The sequence below is a fragment of the Bos indicus genome, chromosome 7 (assembly GCF_029378745.1).
Source record: "Bos indicus isolate NIAB-ARS_2022 breed Sahiwal x Tharparkar chromosome 7, NIAB-ARS_B.indTharparkar_mat_pri_1.0, whole genome shotgun sequence".
In the NCBI taxonomy this organism is placed as follows: domain Eukaryota; kingdom Metazoa; phylum Chordata; class Mammalia; order Artiodactyla; family Bovidae; genus Bos; species Bos indicus.
Genome location: NC_091766.1, coordinates 61,594,000 through 61,612,385, shown reverse-complemented (window position 1 = coordinate 61,612,385; position 18,386 = coordinate 61,594,000). Strand labels below are relative to the sequence as shown.

General features: G+C 46.9%; 1 protein-coding gene across 5 annotated transcripts in view; it reads right to left on the bottom strand.

Annotated features, from left to right (window-relative positions):
- Nucleotides 1–3,681: 3,681 nt before the first annotated feature.
- NDST1 (N-deacetylase and N-sulfotransferase 1) overlaps nucleotides 3,682–18,386 on the bottom strand; it is an 88,258-nt gene continuing 73,553 nt past the window's right edge. For 4 of the 5 annotated variants that reach the window (XM_019965247.2, XM_019965248.2, XM_070793855.1 and 1 more), the window contains 4 exons: nucleotides 15,491–15,661; nucleotides 14,760–14,869; nucleotides 13,291–13,393; nucleotides 3,682–8,377 (listed from right to left, as the gene is read on the bottom strand). In XM_019965247.2, coding sequence (XP_019820806.2) covers nucleotides 8,258–8,377; nucleotides 13,291–13,393; nucleotides 14,760–14,869; nucleotides 15,491–15,661 — 504 coding nt within the window. In that variant the 3' untranslated portion in view covers nucleotides 3,682–8,257. Of the gene's footprint in view, nucleotides 8,378–8,486; nucleotides 9,630–13,290; nucleotides 13,394–14,759; nucleotides 14,870–15,490; nucleotides 15,662–18,386 lie in introns of those variants that run through there. The other variant, XM_070793856.1, reaches the window with a different exon arrangement.

Below are 18,386 nucleotides of genomic sequence, written 5' to 3'. Positions count from 1 at the left end.
CCATTTTGAGAGTTCAGGCCAGTTATTTTGCAAAAATGTCCTTCAACATGGATGTGCAGCTGTTTCTTCTTGGTTAGATTCATGTTATGAATTTCACAGGTGCTAGGCTGATGTTCACTCCAACTCCCCCGTGTGAGCATGTGGAGCCAAGTCACCCACAGTCACACAGCGAGTCAGGATCCCCCCGGTCAGGAGCCTGACAGGTGCTCAGGATTCCTGCAGAAAGGCAAGAATTCCCCCCGCAGCCAGGGCCGCCTCCAGCCCTGCATGTTGGGTGCCTGTGGGCTGGGAGAGCAGCAGGGCTATTTTCACTGTGAGCATCCCACAACAGAGCTGCTCTCTGGACTTCATTTTCTGCTTTGCCCATTTCTGTTTCTTACCTTTATGATGTTTTCATTCCACAAATGATACATACATCTCTTTTGTTTTTAGCAGAATATTTGAGACAAAGCTAAAGTCCCCTTTGAAATCTTCCCCCTCCCCATTTCCTTCTCCCTCTTCCAGAAGTAGCCAGTTATCAGTTTGGTGAGACAGAGAGCTGGCTACATTGCCAGGAAAAATAGTGCAGAATGGCGTAAGTAGCTGGAGCCAGCAGAGTATGTACGTGTACTTAGCTGTATGGCATCCTCTTTCCACAGATGTCAGTCATTCTTCAAATTTCCCTGGATGGGGACCTGGGGCCTGAGCTATTCACTTTCTCCTCCATCACCATGTTCCAGCACGTGGCCACAGCAGTGGCTACTTAGCCGATGCCCTCTGGATGGACATCTAGGCTGTTTACAGGGCTTTGCTACGATGAAACACACTGCCCCGTGCACCAGATCCAGGGCTTCTGAGGGAAGTACCCACTTTCAGGATCTGACACTGCCCCTTGGGCATGATGCTTGAGTCAGGACTCCTCACGTGGGAGATGAGGAGGTTTCGATGCGTTTGTTCTGTTAGAACTGCAGGACTCTTGGGACCTCTGAGAATACCTGGGCTGGGCTTCCCTGGGGTGTTTCAAGGATTCTTCTGGTTCCAAAATAGTGCAGGGACATGGAGGTGGTGAGCTGGTGAGTCCGGATACTCACCCCAAATCCAATGAGAAGTCTCTGCCTCTACTTGGGTTTCAATTACGTTTCTTTAAAAAAAATTCTTAATTCAAAACTCTGATACGGCTTGACTCATTACCTGGCCCAGGAATCCCATCTGTATCATGCATACCCACTGGTCCTGTTAATGCTACACCCATGCTCTTTATATATAGAAATTTGTTAGCTGCGCTGGGGCTCACAAGATCTTTGATCTTTATTGCAGCATGTGGGATCTAATTCCTTGACCAGTGATTGAACCTCGGTCCCCTGCAATGGGAGTGCGGAGTCCTAGCTACTGGGCCACCAGGGAACCTCCCACCCATGTTCTTATTGTTGCTCCATGACTTTTACCAAGCTCCCAGCCAACAAACCCCAAGTGTCTGAAAGTGCTACCCTCATGCCATCGAGGGTGTTTTTGCTGTCCTTTGGGGGGATTTTTGGCCATATCATGCAGCTTGTGGGATCTTAGTTCCCCAACCAGGAATCAAACCCAGGCCTTCAGCATTGACACATGGAGTCCTAACCACACTGCACCACCAGGGAATTCTCATGGAGTTGGTGTTTCTTACTTTTGGTTTTTCTAGGAGTATGGTTGATTTACAATGTTTTATTTCAGGTGTGCAGCAAAGGGATTCAGTTATACATCTCTACATGGCCATTTTTCTCAGCCTCTGTTCCCATACAAGCTATTAAAGCATGCTGAATAGAATTTCCTGTGATATAGAGTAGGTCTTTGTTGATGATCTATCATATTATATATATATATGTATGTGTGTATAGGTTTCTTTCACCTAATTTATCCTTTCCTCTCACCTTTCCCCTTTGGTAAGCATGTTTCTTGTCCAAGTCTCTGAGTCTATTTTTTTTTTGCAAATTAGTTCATATGGGATGAGTTTTTGAGTCCACCTGTAAGTGACATCACATGATGGTTAGCTTTATTTAGTATGATCATCTCTGGGTCCATTCATGTTGCTGAGAAGGGTCTTCTTTTCTTATTCTTTATGGCTAAGATTCCATTGTCTCTCTTCTTCCTTATCCATTCATCAGTCCACGACATTCTCGCCACTCTGGTGTCTTGGTTATTCTAAATAGTGCTGTGGTGAACGCTGGGGTGCCTGTGTCTTTTCTCCGGATGCATCCCCAGGTGTGGGAATACCTGATCAACTGGTAGCTCTATTTTCAGTTTCTTGAGGAATCATGCCTAGAGAATCCCAGGGACGGGGGAGCCTCATGGGCTGACGTCTCTGGGGTCACACAGAGTCGGACATGACTGAAGTGACTTAGCAGCAGCAGAGGAATCGTGGTACTGTTCTCCATGTGGCTCTTGACACTTTGCATTCAAGGACACTGTAGGTGTCCCTTTTCCCCACATCCTGTTCAGCATGTATCCTTAGTAGATGTTTTAAAGATAATCACTGACTGGTGGGAGGTGATACCTTGTTGCAATTTTGAGTCCCTTATCTCTAATCATTAGCCATGTTAACCATCTTTTCCTGTGCTTTTTCTTTTTTAAATAATAGTGAAACTAATATTTACCTCTTGAAATTGGCCTCCAGCGAGTCATCCTGATTTGAATTCTTTTTTGATTACCTCTCCCCGGATATTTCTTGAGAGCTGGGGCTGCAGGCCTTGTAATGTTCAGGGCCGAGCTGCTGTTACCGGCAGTGTCCACACCGAGGCAGCACGTATGTTCCCAGCGGTGTCCCAGCAGACCCCAAGGCAGCCATCCACAATTCTGGGGAGCTTCTCAGGATGACCCTTGGTGGCTTGCCTCAAGTGTTCCCACACCTTCCTGTGAGGCAGGGACTGTTTAAAAGCCACATCTCTGGATCTCTCTCCCAGAGGTTCTGAGTGGATGGGACTGGGGGAGGCTGGGAATGTGCATTTTGTCAAGTTCCCCAGGGGCCTCTGAGGGAGCGGCTTCGCCTCTCTGCTCCCCACTTCTGCCCCACTCCGGCAAACTCGAGCTCAACCAAGCAGGGAGAACTAGGAAGTCATTCATTTCATCCAAAGTTTTCATTTCTTGGGCAGGAGGAGCAATCAATTAGAAGTCATTAATTAGAACCCGCAGGAGCCACCTATCTGAACCTGGGTTCCCTGAGTGGGGCGCCTCGGTGTGCTGGAGAGGCTGTTAAAATGCAGATGCTCGGGCCACACACGCATCTGCCACAGAGGAATACTTGGGGGCACAGCCAGGGAATCTGCATTTGAATCAAGCTCTCCAGAGTGGCCGCTGAGCCCAACACCTTCCACGCCCCTAAGAGGTGAGAGAAACTGAGGATCCAAGCCTAAGAGTGACTTGTCTTCAATCACATCACACGCTTATGGCAGAACTCTCTCTAGACAGAGGCTCCTCGCATTACAGAACTCTAGCACTTAACTGTCCAGCGTGCCTGAGAGCTGTCACCTGAGACACCCCATCTGGCTGTCCTGGGACAGGCCCCTACCGTCTAGAAAGGCTGCGGTTTATCGTCTGTGGGATTGGTCTTTGATCTGATCATTACTGTGTGTACAGGGGTGGCCACACTGGCCATCGTGTGAACACCCTTCTCTCTACTGCTCCTGTGGGCCTTGAAAAAAGGTCAGACAGACAGATGTGACCAAGGTGTACAAACAGAACCCCACTTTATTAGCAGTTAGTTCGAGATTGTACATTAATGGAGGAAGGTTCCCACGTTCAACACAACCCAAAACGGCTGGTTTGAGAGCCCTGATCAGCTGAGTGGGGAAGCACCCTCCTCTCTCCTCCCCACTGACAAAGGAAGGAAACCTCTGCCTGTTCCCCTAACCTGCCCCCCGCCCCTCAGTCAGCCCTCTCCTCTCTCCCCAGGAAATGACATGAATTTCATGCACAAATTACAAAAGGAGCCCTCTTGCTGATAATAAAAGCTAGCACAGTCATAGAAAACCCTCACCGCCCTCCTCCTCAAGGGCCACAGAGAGGAGGGAGGGAGGGATGAACTTATTAGGGTGAAACACAGCCAGAGTCTGCCCTGGGCCCTCGACACTGACTGCACAAGGCCCACGGCTCTCCCTGGTGGGAGCTGGCGAAGGGAAGCCGTGGGGACAGGCAGCCCCAGCCAGCTAAGCAAGCCGGAAGCCCGGCACTGCCTCAAGCGCAGGGGGACCTCCATCCCCACCTCGAGAGCAGACTCCCTTTCTTCTTTGATGTCTGAAAAGCCCACGCTGTAGCCCCATCTGCTTGTTCTAGATAGGGAAATTAAGTCCCTGGGAGGAACACTGTCACTGAGCTACTCAGTGCATACAACTTGGACACAACTTCACATCTGCCTCCAGCCCAGTGCTCTTTCTCCGCAACCGCGGCCTGGGCAAGGTGCCCCACCCCCCTTCTTTGGTGCGTTCCTGCGGCTCTGCCCTCATGCACACAGACCATGGGCCTCCAGGAAGCGAAAACCCAGAGATGCGAAACAGAGAAAGAGATACTACTTGGTGCCCTGTGGTCCAGTCCCAGGATCAGAAGGAGAACAGGACCTTCTGAGTCCAAGATGCCTCATTTCCCACAGGCCCAGCCTCCACGCGTGCAGCTTCTTCCTTCCAGACTCCCCTAGCCCCGTCGTGAAGCTGCCTCCCCCACCCCTCTGTTGGCCTGGCACTTGGTACAGGTGACAGCGAAAGGACTGAAGTCTTAAGTCAGCAACAGAAGCTAACACTCCCCATAGCCTAGATTGCCCTTGCCGGTACAGGGCCTTGAAGAAACAGATCAGCTTGTGGGACGTCAAGCCTCAGAAATAACGTCATTTAAAAAACCAAAGTGAGCAGAATGGAAACTTCACTGCCTTGAAAGAGATTTTAGAAAATACACTTCCAAGATGCAACTTGTGTACCTTAACTAGGTCCTAATTCTAAAACCAGGCATAAATTATTTGGGGGAACTTTAAATAGGGACTGATGTTGCTGGGAAATGACTGTTGTCTTGGGTGTGATGGCGGGCCAACTGAAGAAAAATGACCTACCTCTTAGAAGATGCAAGCTGAAGTATTTGGGGTGGAGTCTTAATGATAACTGCAACTTTTAAACTAGTTCAGAAAAAACGTACAGACAAAAAGATTAAAAAAACGTGGCAAAATGTTCACTGTAAGTCTAAACCATGGGTAGTGGGAGTTAGTTATAAAATATTTGGTACAACATTTACTTGCTCTTTCTAACATACCTGTGGGGACAGCTCCATGTTGGGACCAAATGGTCTCTGCAGGTCAGCCCAGCAGTTTCCACCTGCTGGGAACAGACCACTGTTCCCTTGCTGGGCCCTAGAGGCACTGGCTGCTCCTATTGAGAGGTGCGGGAGAGACCCATCCTTACACCTCAGACTCTTTCTCCAAGTGCAAGACGCCTGCTGTGGGCAGCTGTAGAACCCCTGGGACACAGCACACCTGCTCCCAGCCTGGGGCACAGGCGTGCAGGGGAGATGGCAGAAGGGGGACAGAGTTTCTGCTCTTGTTTTCAGGCCAGACAGTGACTTAGTGACATGGAGGATGCAGAGGACGCTGCACCACTGACCTCTGGTTTTCTCCCCTCTCAGGGGGATCTGTGTACTCAGTAGCCAAAGAGCCCCTAGGGCTCTCTTCCCTCCCCAGTACCTCCAAGTCCTGGCAGGGGGTCCTTGAGACAGATTCCTTTAGTGGGAAGGGAAAAAGTAGCAGTGACAAGACAGACTTACAACACGTGACAGGTCAAGTCCCTGGGATTTCCTCTGCTCCCCCAGGGTCTCAAACCTGCCTGTCTCTTCCTCAGGCTGGAGGACAAGGGGACCGGACCCACCCGCCCCTCGAAGACAGACCTCAGATGGTGGGAGCTGTGAGGTCCTCATCACAGAACACAAGCCTCACACTGAAGGACGGGAAGGGAGGCTGGGCTCTGCACTGTGGAAGCCGCTGCCAGCTGTGGGAGCCTGGTTCCTGGTGCAAGGAAGTCCTCACGAGCATGCACGCAGGCATGCCACCCAGTCCTCAGACACTCCGCTCCTCAGCCCCCACCGGGCTGGCAGCGCCAGGTTCTAAGGCCCCATGAAAAGCATAATGGGAACACTTCCCTTAGGGGACGGTAGAACCACATGCAGCCGGCTCCGCAGAACACTCCACTTCTCCATTCCACGGAGACCCTGGGAACCAAGATCCGGGTTTCCAGGCTGGGGAAGGGCCTTCTGAGGTGGGGCGAGCACAACAGGGATGCAGATCTGGGACTGAGAAGGCACCGAGCTGGGAAGGAGTGGTTTGTCCCCATATCCTGGAATGACCAAAGGCGTGACCAAGGGAGGGACAGCAACCTGGCAGAGCAGGGTCCCAAGGATGGGCTCAGAGGCAGTGTGGCATTGGAAGAAGAGCTCTGGGCATGGAAGCGGGAGCCTCAAGTTTGCTTCTTGGCCCTGCTCCCAGTCAATTCTGTGACGTCAGCCCAGGAGGCCACCTCCCCTTTCTGGAGCTGTGTCCACACCCGTTGAAGGACCCCTCAGCCCCAACATCCTATGAACAAAGACCAGGCTCTCTAGAAAGGATTTCCGAGGCGTCAGTTCAAAGCTGAACTGGCAGTGGGAGGGACTGGGGAAGAGGCACCCCAGCCTTAGTCACTTCACATTGTTAGGAGGAGGGTAGGAGCAGGCCCCCACCAGAAACTAGCCCAGAGATCCCCTTGTCTGCAGAGGGGCCTGGAGACAGCTCTGGGGGGTCCTGGGGGCCCCCAAGCTCCCAGGGCAGCTCCCAACCTAGCACCATGTGAGGGGAAGGGGGACAGGCCAGCATTTAGCCCCGGGGTCTCCTACCTCAGCCTGGCTGTTTGCTTTGATCAGAAGTCCCCTGGGATCACCGCACTTCATGAAGCCAGACTTCCTGGAGACAGTAGGTCTTCCCTCTGCATCTCACCACCCCTGTTCTGGAGTAGCTGCAGGGCAGCCATGGCACTTGACCTCTCCAAGGGCACATCCATCCTGTGTCCTTGAGGCCCCCACACGTGAAGATACATACCACGCCCCCATCCCATGCTCTAGCACTGAGATAGGACACCCTTTGGGACTGGGGCTTGCCACCATTCTGTATGACTGAATTAAAAACAAACCCAACCAAAAAAATATAATATAATATATATATATATATATATACACACAGTTATATATATATATGTAACACAGTGCAACCCCAGCACCCAGGGTATAAACTCTGGCACCAAGAAAAAAAAAAAATTAAAATACTTTAGCTTCTTAGTACTTGGGAAGTTAAGGGGGGCTCTAGGTACCCTCGGCCCCAGGGAGCTGGCATCAGGAAGAGGTGGTGGTCTCACCAACTCTGTCCAGCATCCGCCTGGGGTCAAGGCAGGGGCCTGGGGGCAACAAATGTACACTGGAGCATGTATACAGCCGGCCCCATGACCGCCTCAGTCTCTTACCACAGGAAACACCACGCATGTCATGTCCCAGGAGGAGAGAGGGAGCAGGGTTGAGGACTGGGTCTCTGGGTCCAAATGGCATGGCAGTGCCCCCAGGGCCCTGAAGGTGGCCTTGAGAACCGGGTGGGTACTGTATGAACCAGCGGTTCTATCCCCAAAGCGGGAAGGTGAGATGCAAAGGTATGAGCTGCAATGGGTGTGGAGGTCCAGCATTCTCTCAAGGTGGCACCCTCACAGCCTGCCTATGGCTGCCTCTGGGTTTCCAACTGATCCTTCTGAAGAGCCTGGCTTGAAACATCAGCGAAACATCCAATTTCTCTCCCTGGTTTGCCAGAGGCCCCAGCTGGACCCTTGTCCTTGTTGTCGGGAGGACAGAGACGATGTGGCAGCTAATACTGAGTGGACGCCCTACAGGGGCACGGAGTGATGGATGGAGAGAGAGCACGGTGGGTAGACACAGTGAGGGCCAGAGAACAGAGTCTTGTAGACTCCTTCCTACCAGCCTGTGGTCCTCCACCAACAGGAAGTGGCCTCTCCATGAAAGACTGTAAGCGGAATGGACCTCAGGTGGCAAGGGAGGTCCGAGAGGCCACCGACTGCATGCTGGATGCTCTGAGGCACGTGGGCACCTGCTTGGGCTCTCCTCCTGGCTGGCCCGGGCCACGGCGGAGTATTGCTTGTGAGTGCTTGGCCAGCCGGGCCCCACTCCCCACTCTGCAGGTCAGTCTGGCTCAGCGTGTGGCGGGATGTCCCTGCCGTCACATTCAGTCCGGCGGTGGGGGCCGCAGCTACCTGGTGTTCTGCAGCTCCTCCCGGAGCCAGGTCGGCAGTGTCTGGCCCATCTTGTACAGCAGCTTGGAAAGCTCGACGTTGTGGTCCCGGTAATAGTCCTTCAGGAAGGCGCGGGACTGCAACAGGAAGGGAAGCTCAGACGTTGGTCATGTGCTGGTTCGAGTGACCCCCGCCCCCGCCTCTGGAAAACCAGCACCCCGCTGCCATTATCCCCCACTCCCATTATTTATTCACAGCCTTCTTCAAAATGGTAACCTTCAAAAGAAAACATAGTAGAAGCACCAAACTATAGTGCACAAGGTCGAAACTCGTGATTGGGAGAAGAGAGAGAGAATTAGCCAAGAGTATTTTGTTGAGGATTTTTGCATCCATGTTCATCAGTGATATTCGCTGATAATTTTCTCTTTTTCTGTGGTAGTATCCTCATCTGGTTTTGGTATCAGGGTGGGTGATGGTGGCCTCACAGAATGAGTTTGGGAGTGTTCCTTCCTCTGCAATTTTTTGGAAGAGTTTCAGAAGGTTAACTCTTCTCTAAATGTTTGATAGAATTTATCTGTAAAGCCTTCTGGCCCTGGACTTTGGTTTGTTGGGAGTTTTTTAATCACATTTTCCATTTCAATTTAAGTACTTATGATTGGTGTGTTCATATTTTCTATTTCTTCCTCATTCCGTCTTGGCAGGTTGTACCTTGCTAAGAATTTATCCATTTCGTCTAGGTTGTCTATTTTGCTGGTATTTAGGTAAGTGCTGAGAGTAGTTTCCAATGGTCCTCTGAATTTCTGTGGTGTCAGTTGTAGCTTTTCCTTTTTCCTTTCTAATTTTATTGATTTACACCTTTTCCCCTTTTTATCTTGATGAGCATGGCTAATGGTTTATCAACTTTATCTTTTCAAAGACCCAGCTTTTAGTTTCATTGATCTTTTCTACTGTTTTCTTCATCACTATTACATTTATTTCTGCTCTGATCTTTATCCTCAACAAAATACTAGCAATTCTAATCCAACAATATAGTAAAAGGATTATACACCATGATCAAGTGGGATTTATTTCAGGGATACAAGGATTTTTCAGTATCTTCAAGTCAATTAGTGTGATACACCCCATCAACAAATTGAAGAATAAAAACCATATGATCATCAATTGATGCAGAAAAAGCTTTTGACAAAACTCAACACCAATTTATGATTAAAATCTGTCCAGAAAGTGGGCATAGAGAAAACCTACCTCAACAAAACAAAAGCCATAAATGACAAACCTACAGCTAACATCATTCTCAATGGTGAAAAGCTGAAAGTATTTCCTCTAAAATCAGGAACAAGACAAGGATGTCCACTCTCGTCACTTTTATTCAACATAGCTTTGGGAGTCCTAGCCATGGCAATCAGAGGGGGAAAAAAAAGAAAGAAAAGGAATCCAAATTGGAAAAGAAGTAAAACCATCACTGTTTGCAGATGATGCACTATACAAAGAAAATCCTACAGGTGTTACCAGAAAGCTACTAGAGCTCGTCAGTGAATTCGGTAAAGTTGCAGGATACAAAATTAATACACAGACATCTACTGCATTTCTATACACTAACAACAAAATATCAGAGATAAATTTAAGAAACAATCCTATTTACCAATGCATTGAAAAGAATAAAATACCTAGATGTAAGGCCAGATACTATAAAACTCTTAAGAGGAAAACATGGGCAGAACATTCTTTGACAAAAATCACAGCAAGATCTTGTTTGATCTACCTCCTAGAGTAAGGAAAATAACAACAAAAATAAACAGGACCATAAACAAAATGAAAAGACAACCCTCAGAATGGGAGAAAATCTTTGCAAATGAAGCAATGACAAGGGATTAATCTCCAAAATATACAGACAGCGCATGTAGCTCAATATCAAAAAGCAAACAATCCAGTCAAAACATGGGTGGAAGACATAAGCAAAGATGGCTTATAGAGCACATGAAAAGATATTCCATATCACTGATTATTGGAGAAAAGCAAATCGAAACTACAGTGGGGTATCACCTCATGCCAGTCAGAATGGCCATCATCAAAAAGTCTACAATACTGGAGCAGATGTGGAGAAAAGGAAACCCTCCTACACTGTAGATGGGAGGTGAACTGGTGCAACCGCTGTGGAAAACAGTATGGAAATGCCTTAGAGAACTAAAAATAGACCTACCATGTGATCCAGGAATCCCAGTCCTAGGCATATACCAGAGGAAACCATAATGAGAAGGGAAAAAAATGCACCCCAGGGGTCACTGCAGCATTTATGAACTTATTTACAAAATAGAAACAGACTCAGAGATTTTGAAAACAAGCTTATGGTTACTAAAGGAGGAGGAGAATAAACTGGGAGTTTGGGATTGATATATATACACTGCTATATTTTCAATAGATAACCAACAAGACTTACTGTATAGCACAGGGAACTATGCTTAATATTTTGTAATAACCTAAATGGGATGAGAAAGAACAGGTGTATCCATATGTACCAATGAGTCACTTTACTGTATACCTAAAACTAACACAACACTGTTTATCAACTATACTCCAATATGAAATAAAAATTTAGGAAAAAAGGAAACATATTAGAACACCCCCTAACACCATATATGAAAATAAACTCAAAATGATATAAAGACCTAAACGTAAGGCATGATACCACAAAACTCCTAGAAGAGTAACACAGGCAAAACATTCTGGCATAAATCATAGCAATGTTTCCTTAGGTCAGTCTCCCAAGGCAAAAAAAATAAAAGCAAAAATAAAGAAATGGAACCAAACTAAACTTAAAAGCCGCTGCAAAGAAAACCACTGACAAACTGAAAAGAGAAAATATGTACAAACGATGCAACCAAGGAGTTAATTTCCAAAATATACAAATAGTTCATGTAACTCAGTATCAAAAAAAAAACAACTCAGTTGAAAGAGCAGACCTAAACAGACAGTTCTCTGAAGAGAACATGCAGATGATCAACAGGCACATGAAGAGACAGTCAACATGGCTAAGTATTAGAGAAATGGAAATCAAAACTACAATGAGATCACTCCACAAGGATGAGAACGGACAACATCAAAATAAACGCTGGAGAGAATGTGGAGAAAAGGGATCCCTCCTATACTGTTGGTGGGGATGTAAAAATTGGCACAACCACTATGGAGAACAATAGAGAGGTTCCTTTTAAAAAACTAGTCATTGCAGCATTATTTATAATAGGTAGGATATGGAAGCAACTTAGATCTCCACTGACAGTTGAATGGATAAAGAAGTTGTGGTCCATATATATAATGGAGTATTAGCCATAAAAAGGAATGCATCTGAGTCAGTTCTAGTGAGGTGGATGAACTCAGAGCCTGTTATACAGAGTGAAGTCAGAGAAAAACAAATATCGTATATATATATATGTATATATATATATATATATATCTGGAATCCAGAAGGATGGTACTGATGAACATATTAGCAGGGCAGGGATAGAGACACAGTCATAGAGATCAAACTTGTGGTCACAGTGGAGGAAGAAGAGGGTGGGACAGAGTAGCATTAACACATATATATTACCATATGTTAAACAGATAGCTAGTGGGAAGCTGCTGAGTAACACAGGACCCCAGTGTGGTGCTCTGTGACAACCGAGAGGGGCAGGATGTGGTGAGGAGTGGGAGGCAGGTTCAAGACGGCAGGGACATATGTATACCTATGGCTGATTCATGTTGATATATGACAGACACCAACACGACTCCATAAAGCAATTTTCCTCCGATTAAAAACAAAAACTAACACTAGATCTAGAATATGATCCAGCAATCCAACGCCTAGCCATACATCCAGAAAGAAAGCAACTCCTTGGGGTGCGTGTATCTTTTCACATACGTGCAATGGAAAGATGTGTGCACCCCATGTTCACAGCAGTACTGTTTACAATAGCCAAGATGTGGAAGCAACCCATGTGACTATCAACAGATGAATGGATAAGATGCGGCACGTGTATATACACACTAGAAAATTAAAAAGAACGCGCTCTTGCCCTTTGCAGCAATGTGGATGGACCTACAGGATATCACACTAAGTGAGGTCAGACAGAAAAAGACAAATACCGTATGATATCACTTCATATGTGGTATCTAAAAAGCAAGTCTATTTACAGAACAGAAACAGACTCAAAAAACAAACTTATTTGTTACCAAAGGGAAAGGGAGTGGGGTGGGGCAAATTAGGAGTATGGGATTAACAGATACACAATGCTATATATAATAGATAAGTAACAAGGATTTACTGCATAACATAGGGAACAATATTCAATATCTTGTAATAACCTACAAGGGAAAATAATCTGAAAAATTTATATATATATATATATGTATATATATAAACACTGAATCACTTTGCTGTGTACCTGAAACATACAATATTGTAAATCAACTACACTTGGATTTTTAAAAAATGAGCAAGGGGTAATGAAAAAACTCGGAAACATAACCACAGTCACAGTTATGTATGTTTTACCATTCATTTATACCATAAAGGATGTCCTCTCCTACAAGAATGCCTCATCCATCCATGCCATAGGTCCAAATGCTACTCCATCCTTCCAGGCCCAACTCCAGAGTCAGCCCCCACCTCATGTGAGAAGCCTTTACCCGTCCAGCTTCACATGGCACGTCCTTGTTCTGAAGTGCCATCACACACATGCATACCTAATTACACAAAGCACTTTTTGCCTTGTATTCTACTTATTTGCATGTGTGACTCATTTTCCTCCTAGACTAGGAGCTCCCTGAAGGCAAAGAACATGTCTGATTCATTCTCAAAGCCCCATAGCATTCAGCCCTTGCGAAAGGAAATACTCTGACTAAATCAACTCTGAGTCGCTAAATCCTAGCCCATGTTTCCTCCTAAGAATGCTATCCAAGAAATGTCAAGGCAATGCATTGAGCGCTGGGTGTCAGGTAAAGAGAAGCTTCTCTCCAGTACGGGACCCCCATCATTTATTCCCCTGCCACAGGCGGCATGTCTGCTACTTACATCCAAGTCCATCTCCGGGTACTTCCGGCCCTTGCTCTTGCCTAGACACTTGGTTTTTCCTCCTTCGAGCAGCTGGCACCAGAATCCTTTCTTTGGATCAAACCTGTGGGGGTGGGGAAAGGCTTCATCGTTCCTCAGCCTGGAAACCCTCCTGGCACTCTCCAACTCAGGGGCCAGACCCAGTAGGAGAAGAACGTTTAGTAGGGGTTCTTTTGCTTTTTAATAAATTCAATCTTTATCAAGAAATGCTCTATCTATAATTGTGTTTAAGCATGTGTATCACTGTAAAGTTGCTGTTGTTTAGTAAACTCCAGAACTGACAAAGCAAGGCTGCCTTCAGAATCTGAAGTCATGCTGGGCTTTCCAGGGTATTTTGGGGAGAGAAGGTGCTGTTACCGGGAGGGGAGGCATAATGACATCAGAATTCAGTCCCAGATCAGCAACTATCTGGAGATTCTTGGGCATGAGAACAGCAGGAGAACAGTTTCCTTCTGGTAGGAAAGCGAGATGGGGGTTTCTGAATGGGTCACAGGGTAGGCATGGTGATGCTGAGGGCAGCTGTCATTTACTGAGATTAGTACATGCTGGGCACTGAGCCAAGAGCTCCACAAGATAGTGACCCTCGGGAGGTAGGAATTATTATTATCTGTACCCCCAACCTATAGAGGAGGAAAGTGAGGCTTGAAGGAACTAAGACACAAGTTCAAAGTCCCACAGTTAAAGAAGTAATGGGTCCAGAATCCTCACCCAGGCATCTCTGCTGCCACAGCTATGCCCTTAGCTGCTGCTCCTCTCTACCCTCAGAGCAGAGGACTGACTTTCCTTTTCTACCTTCATCCTCCAAAGTAGGGAGATGGGGATATTCTTGCTGCAGGGCTTTCCGAAGAAGGTAGCTGGGGAAGGAGACTTTATTCTCCTCCTGAGACTGCCTCATCCAGCTGTGTGCATCACCTGTGATTCACCCTCGAAGACAACCTCTCCTCAGCCCTGAGTCCCTCAACACAGGCGGGCACTTATTCATCTTGGGAGGGCATCCTCAGTGTCCTTGGATGGGGTTTTAAGTGATGAAAATTATTAACTGTTGACAATATTTATAATATTTTTTCCCTTAAATTATATTTAAGTCATAAACTAATGCTGAGAAACCCTTAAGGGTATTAGAGTTGCTCACTGCTGGTCTAACTTAAACACTCTGAAAATGTTCAGTCCAGATTGAAAAGAACACCCTAGGGGAAGGACTACCAGAAGAGAACAGAGTCATCACCTCCCTTTTTCTTGAGTCAATACCTTTGTTTATATGACTCAAGTCATATTAACTTTTCTGCTAAACTGCCTTCAAGGCCACGCATACTTCCTCATACTTGCTGACTCTAATCTGTGTCTCTCTCCTAATCATTCCAGCCTCTGGCTTTTGGGCCCATGTGCCTGTTTAGGACATCCCCCTGCTGAAAGGCCAAGATAACACTCACGCCAACGTTTTGTGGTAGTCAATGGTGTTTGTCACCCCAAGGAACTTTTGCACTGTGTCCATCACTTTGGCAGGTTCTGTTCGCAGCAGTTTGCCATCCAAGACTAGAATCTGGAAAAAAAGAAAAAGGAGAGTGTGATCTGAATCTGTTTTCACTCCAGGGGCCAACAGGCCCCCAGTCTTCAGCAGCCATGGTTATGGGCTGGGGCCCCTACGCTCTGTAGAGTGCTTCCTCCTCCTCCTCGGACAGGAGGAGTCCCTGTGCCTCAGTGCTGGGCAGTCTTTCTCCCTGCCTTCTGCCAGCTTCTTCTGACTGATGCGTCCTCTCCCAGCATTTAATCCATCACCAAGACTCTGCCTTCCCTCCTGCCCCTATGACACCGCCCCGCCTCTCTCCAAGTTTCTGCACTACATGTCACTCTCCTGCCTAAACCCTCCAAGGGTTTCCTAAAATGCTTTAGCAACCTGGCCATTTACCTCTCCAACTGGGCTCTCCCTCCCTCCCAGGGCCTATCCCAGGGCTTTCTGGGTCCCCTTAAGGTTACAGAGCCTGCTGTGATGGGACAAGGGCTTGGGATAAACAAGACTGAAACCTTTGAAGATCCCAAAGACCTAAGTGTCCAACAACCACATTTCTGGCCCTGTCACTGCTAAAAGAGATCTTGAGGTCCTCAGCTAACTGCCCCAAGTCAGTGCTATGGCTGCCCTTCCGAGGGTCAGGGATAGGCCTACCTGGTTGGTGTGAAAGGCGCTGAGCCAGCGCTCGATGTGGGTGGCGTACCAGCCAGGCACCAGGCAGCGGTTCTGGAGGGTGCGCAGTTTCAAGGATGCATCAGGCCCAGCAGTGATCACCTCATGGAACGTGTACTTCAGGGCTACCGGGTCATCGTGGGCTCGCTGGTGCTGCAGACAAGCCAAGGGAGGGTCAGTGTGTCACACAGAAGCACCAAAGGGACAGGCTTTTGTGGGGCAGTAACTAGGAGGTTTCTGGACTTCCTACTTTTCATTATAGGGGACTGGAATGCAAAAGTAGGACGTCAAGAAACACCTGGAGTAACAGGCAAATTTGGCCTTGGAATATGGAATGAAGCAGGGCGAAGACTAATAGAGTTTTGCCAAGAAAATGCACTGGTCATAGCAAACCACCTCTTCCAAACACACAAGAGAAGACTCTATACATGGACATCACCAGATGGTCAACACCGAAATCAGATTGATTATATTCTTTGCAGCCAAAGACGGAGAAGCTCTATACAGTCAGCTAAAACAAGACCAGGAGCTGACTGTGGCTCAGACCATGAACTCCTTATTGCCAAATTCAGACTTAAATTGAAGAAAGTAGGGAAAACCACTAGACCATTCAGGTATGACCTAAATCAAATCCCTTATGATTATACAGTGGAAGTGAGAAATAGATTTAAGGGCCTAGATCTGATAGATAGAGTGCCTGATGAACTACGGAATGAGGTTCGTGACATTGTACAGGAGACAGGGATCAAGACCATCCCCATGGAAAAGAAATGCAAAAAAGCAAAATGGCTGTCTGGGGAGGCCTTACAAATAGCTGTGAAAAGAACAGAAGCGAGAAGCAAAGGAGAAAAGGAAAGATATAAACATCTGAATGCAGAGTTCCAAAGAATAGCAAGAAGAGATAAGAAAGCCTTCTTCAGCGATCAATGCAAAGAAATAGAGGAAAACAACAGAATGGGAAAGACTAGAGATCTCTTCAAGAAAATCAGAGATACCAAAGGAACATTTCATGCAAAGATGGGCTTGATAAAGGACAGAAATGGTATGGACCTAACAGAAGCAGAAGATATTAAGAAGAGGTGACAAGAATACACAGAAGAACTGTACAAAAAAGAGCTTCACGACCCAGATAATCATGATGGTGTGATCACTGACCTAGAGCCAGACATCCTGGAATGTGAAGTCAAGGGGACCTTAGAAAGCATCACTACGAACAAAGCTAGTGGAGGTGATGGAATTCCAGTTGAGCTATTCCAAATCCTGAAAGATGATGCTGTGAAAGTGCTGCACTCAATATGCCAGCAAATTTGGAAAACTCAGCAGTGGCCACAGGACTGGAAAAGGTCAGTTTTCATTCCAATCCCAAAGAAAGGCAATGCCAAAGAATGCTCAAACTACCGCACAATTGCACTACAAGGAAATGGCAACCCACTCCAGTGTTCTTGCCTGGAGAATCCCAGGGACAGGGGAGCCTGGTGGGCTGCCGTCTATGGGGTCGCACAGAGTCAGACATGACAAGCAACTTAGCAGCAGCAGCAGCACACGCTAGTAAAGTAATGCTCAAAATTCTCCAAGCCAGGCTTCAGCAATATGTGAATGTGAACTTCCTGATGTTCGAGCTGGTTTTAGAAAAGGCAGAGAAACCAGCGATCAAATTGCCAACATCCGCTGCATCATGGAAAAAGCAAGAGAGTTCCAGAAAAACATCTATTTCTGCTTTATTCACTATGCCAAAGCCTTTGACTGTGTGGATCACAATAAACTGTGGAAAATTCTGAAAGAGATGGGAATACCAGACCACCTGATCTGACTCTTGAGAAATTTGTATGCAGGTCAGGAAGCAACAGTTAGAACTGGACATGGAACAACAGACTGGTTCCAAATAGGAAAAGGAGTACATCAAGGCTGTATATTGTCACCCCGCTTATTTAACTTATATGCAGAGTACATCATGAGAAACGCTGGGCTGGAAGAAACACAAGCTGAAATCAAGATTGCCGGGAGAAATATCAATAACCTCAGATATGCAGATGACACCACCCTTATGGCAGAAAGTGAAGAGGAACTAAAAAGCCTCTTGATGAAAGTGAAAGAGGAGAGTGAAAAAGTTGGCTTAAAGCTCAACATTCAGAAAACGAAGATCATGGCATCCGGTCCCATCACTTCATGGGAAATAGATGGGCAAACAGTGGAAACAGTATCAGACTTTATTTTTCTGGGCTCCAAAATCACTGCAGATGGTGACTGCAGCCATGAAATTAAAAGATGCTTACTCCTTGGAAGGAAAGTTATGACCAACCTAGATAGCATATTCAAAAGCAGAGACATTACTTTGCCAACAAAGGTTCGTCTAGTCAAGGCTATGGTTTTTCCTGTTGTCATGTATGGATGTGAGAGTTGGTCTGTGAAGAAGGCTGAGCACCAAAGAATTGATGCTTTTGAACTGTGGTGTTGAAGAAGACTCTTGAGAGTCCCTTGGACTGCAAGGAGATCCAACCAGTCCATTCTGAAGGAGATCAGCCCTGGGATTTCTTTGGAAGGAATGATACTAAAGCTGAAACTTCAGTATTTTGGCCACCTCATGAAAAGAGTTGACTCATTGGAAAAGACTGATGCTGGGAGGGATTGGGGGCAAGAGGAGAAGGAGACAACAGAGGACGAGATGGCTGGATGGCATCACTGACTCGATGGACTTGAGTCTCAGTGAACTCCAGGAGTTGGTGATGGACAGGGAGGCCTGGCGTGCTGTGATTCATGGGGTCGCAAAGAGTTGGACACAACTGAGCGACCAATCTGATCTGATCTGAACCAGGAGGTGGCCAGAAGACACCGAGCTGGAACCAGGAGGCCTGGGCTCAAGATCTGGCTCTACCTGTCA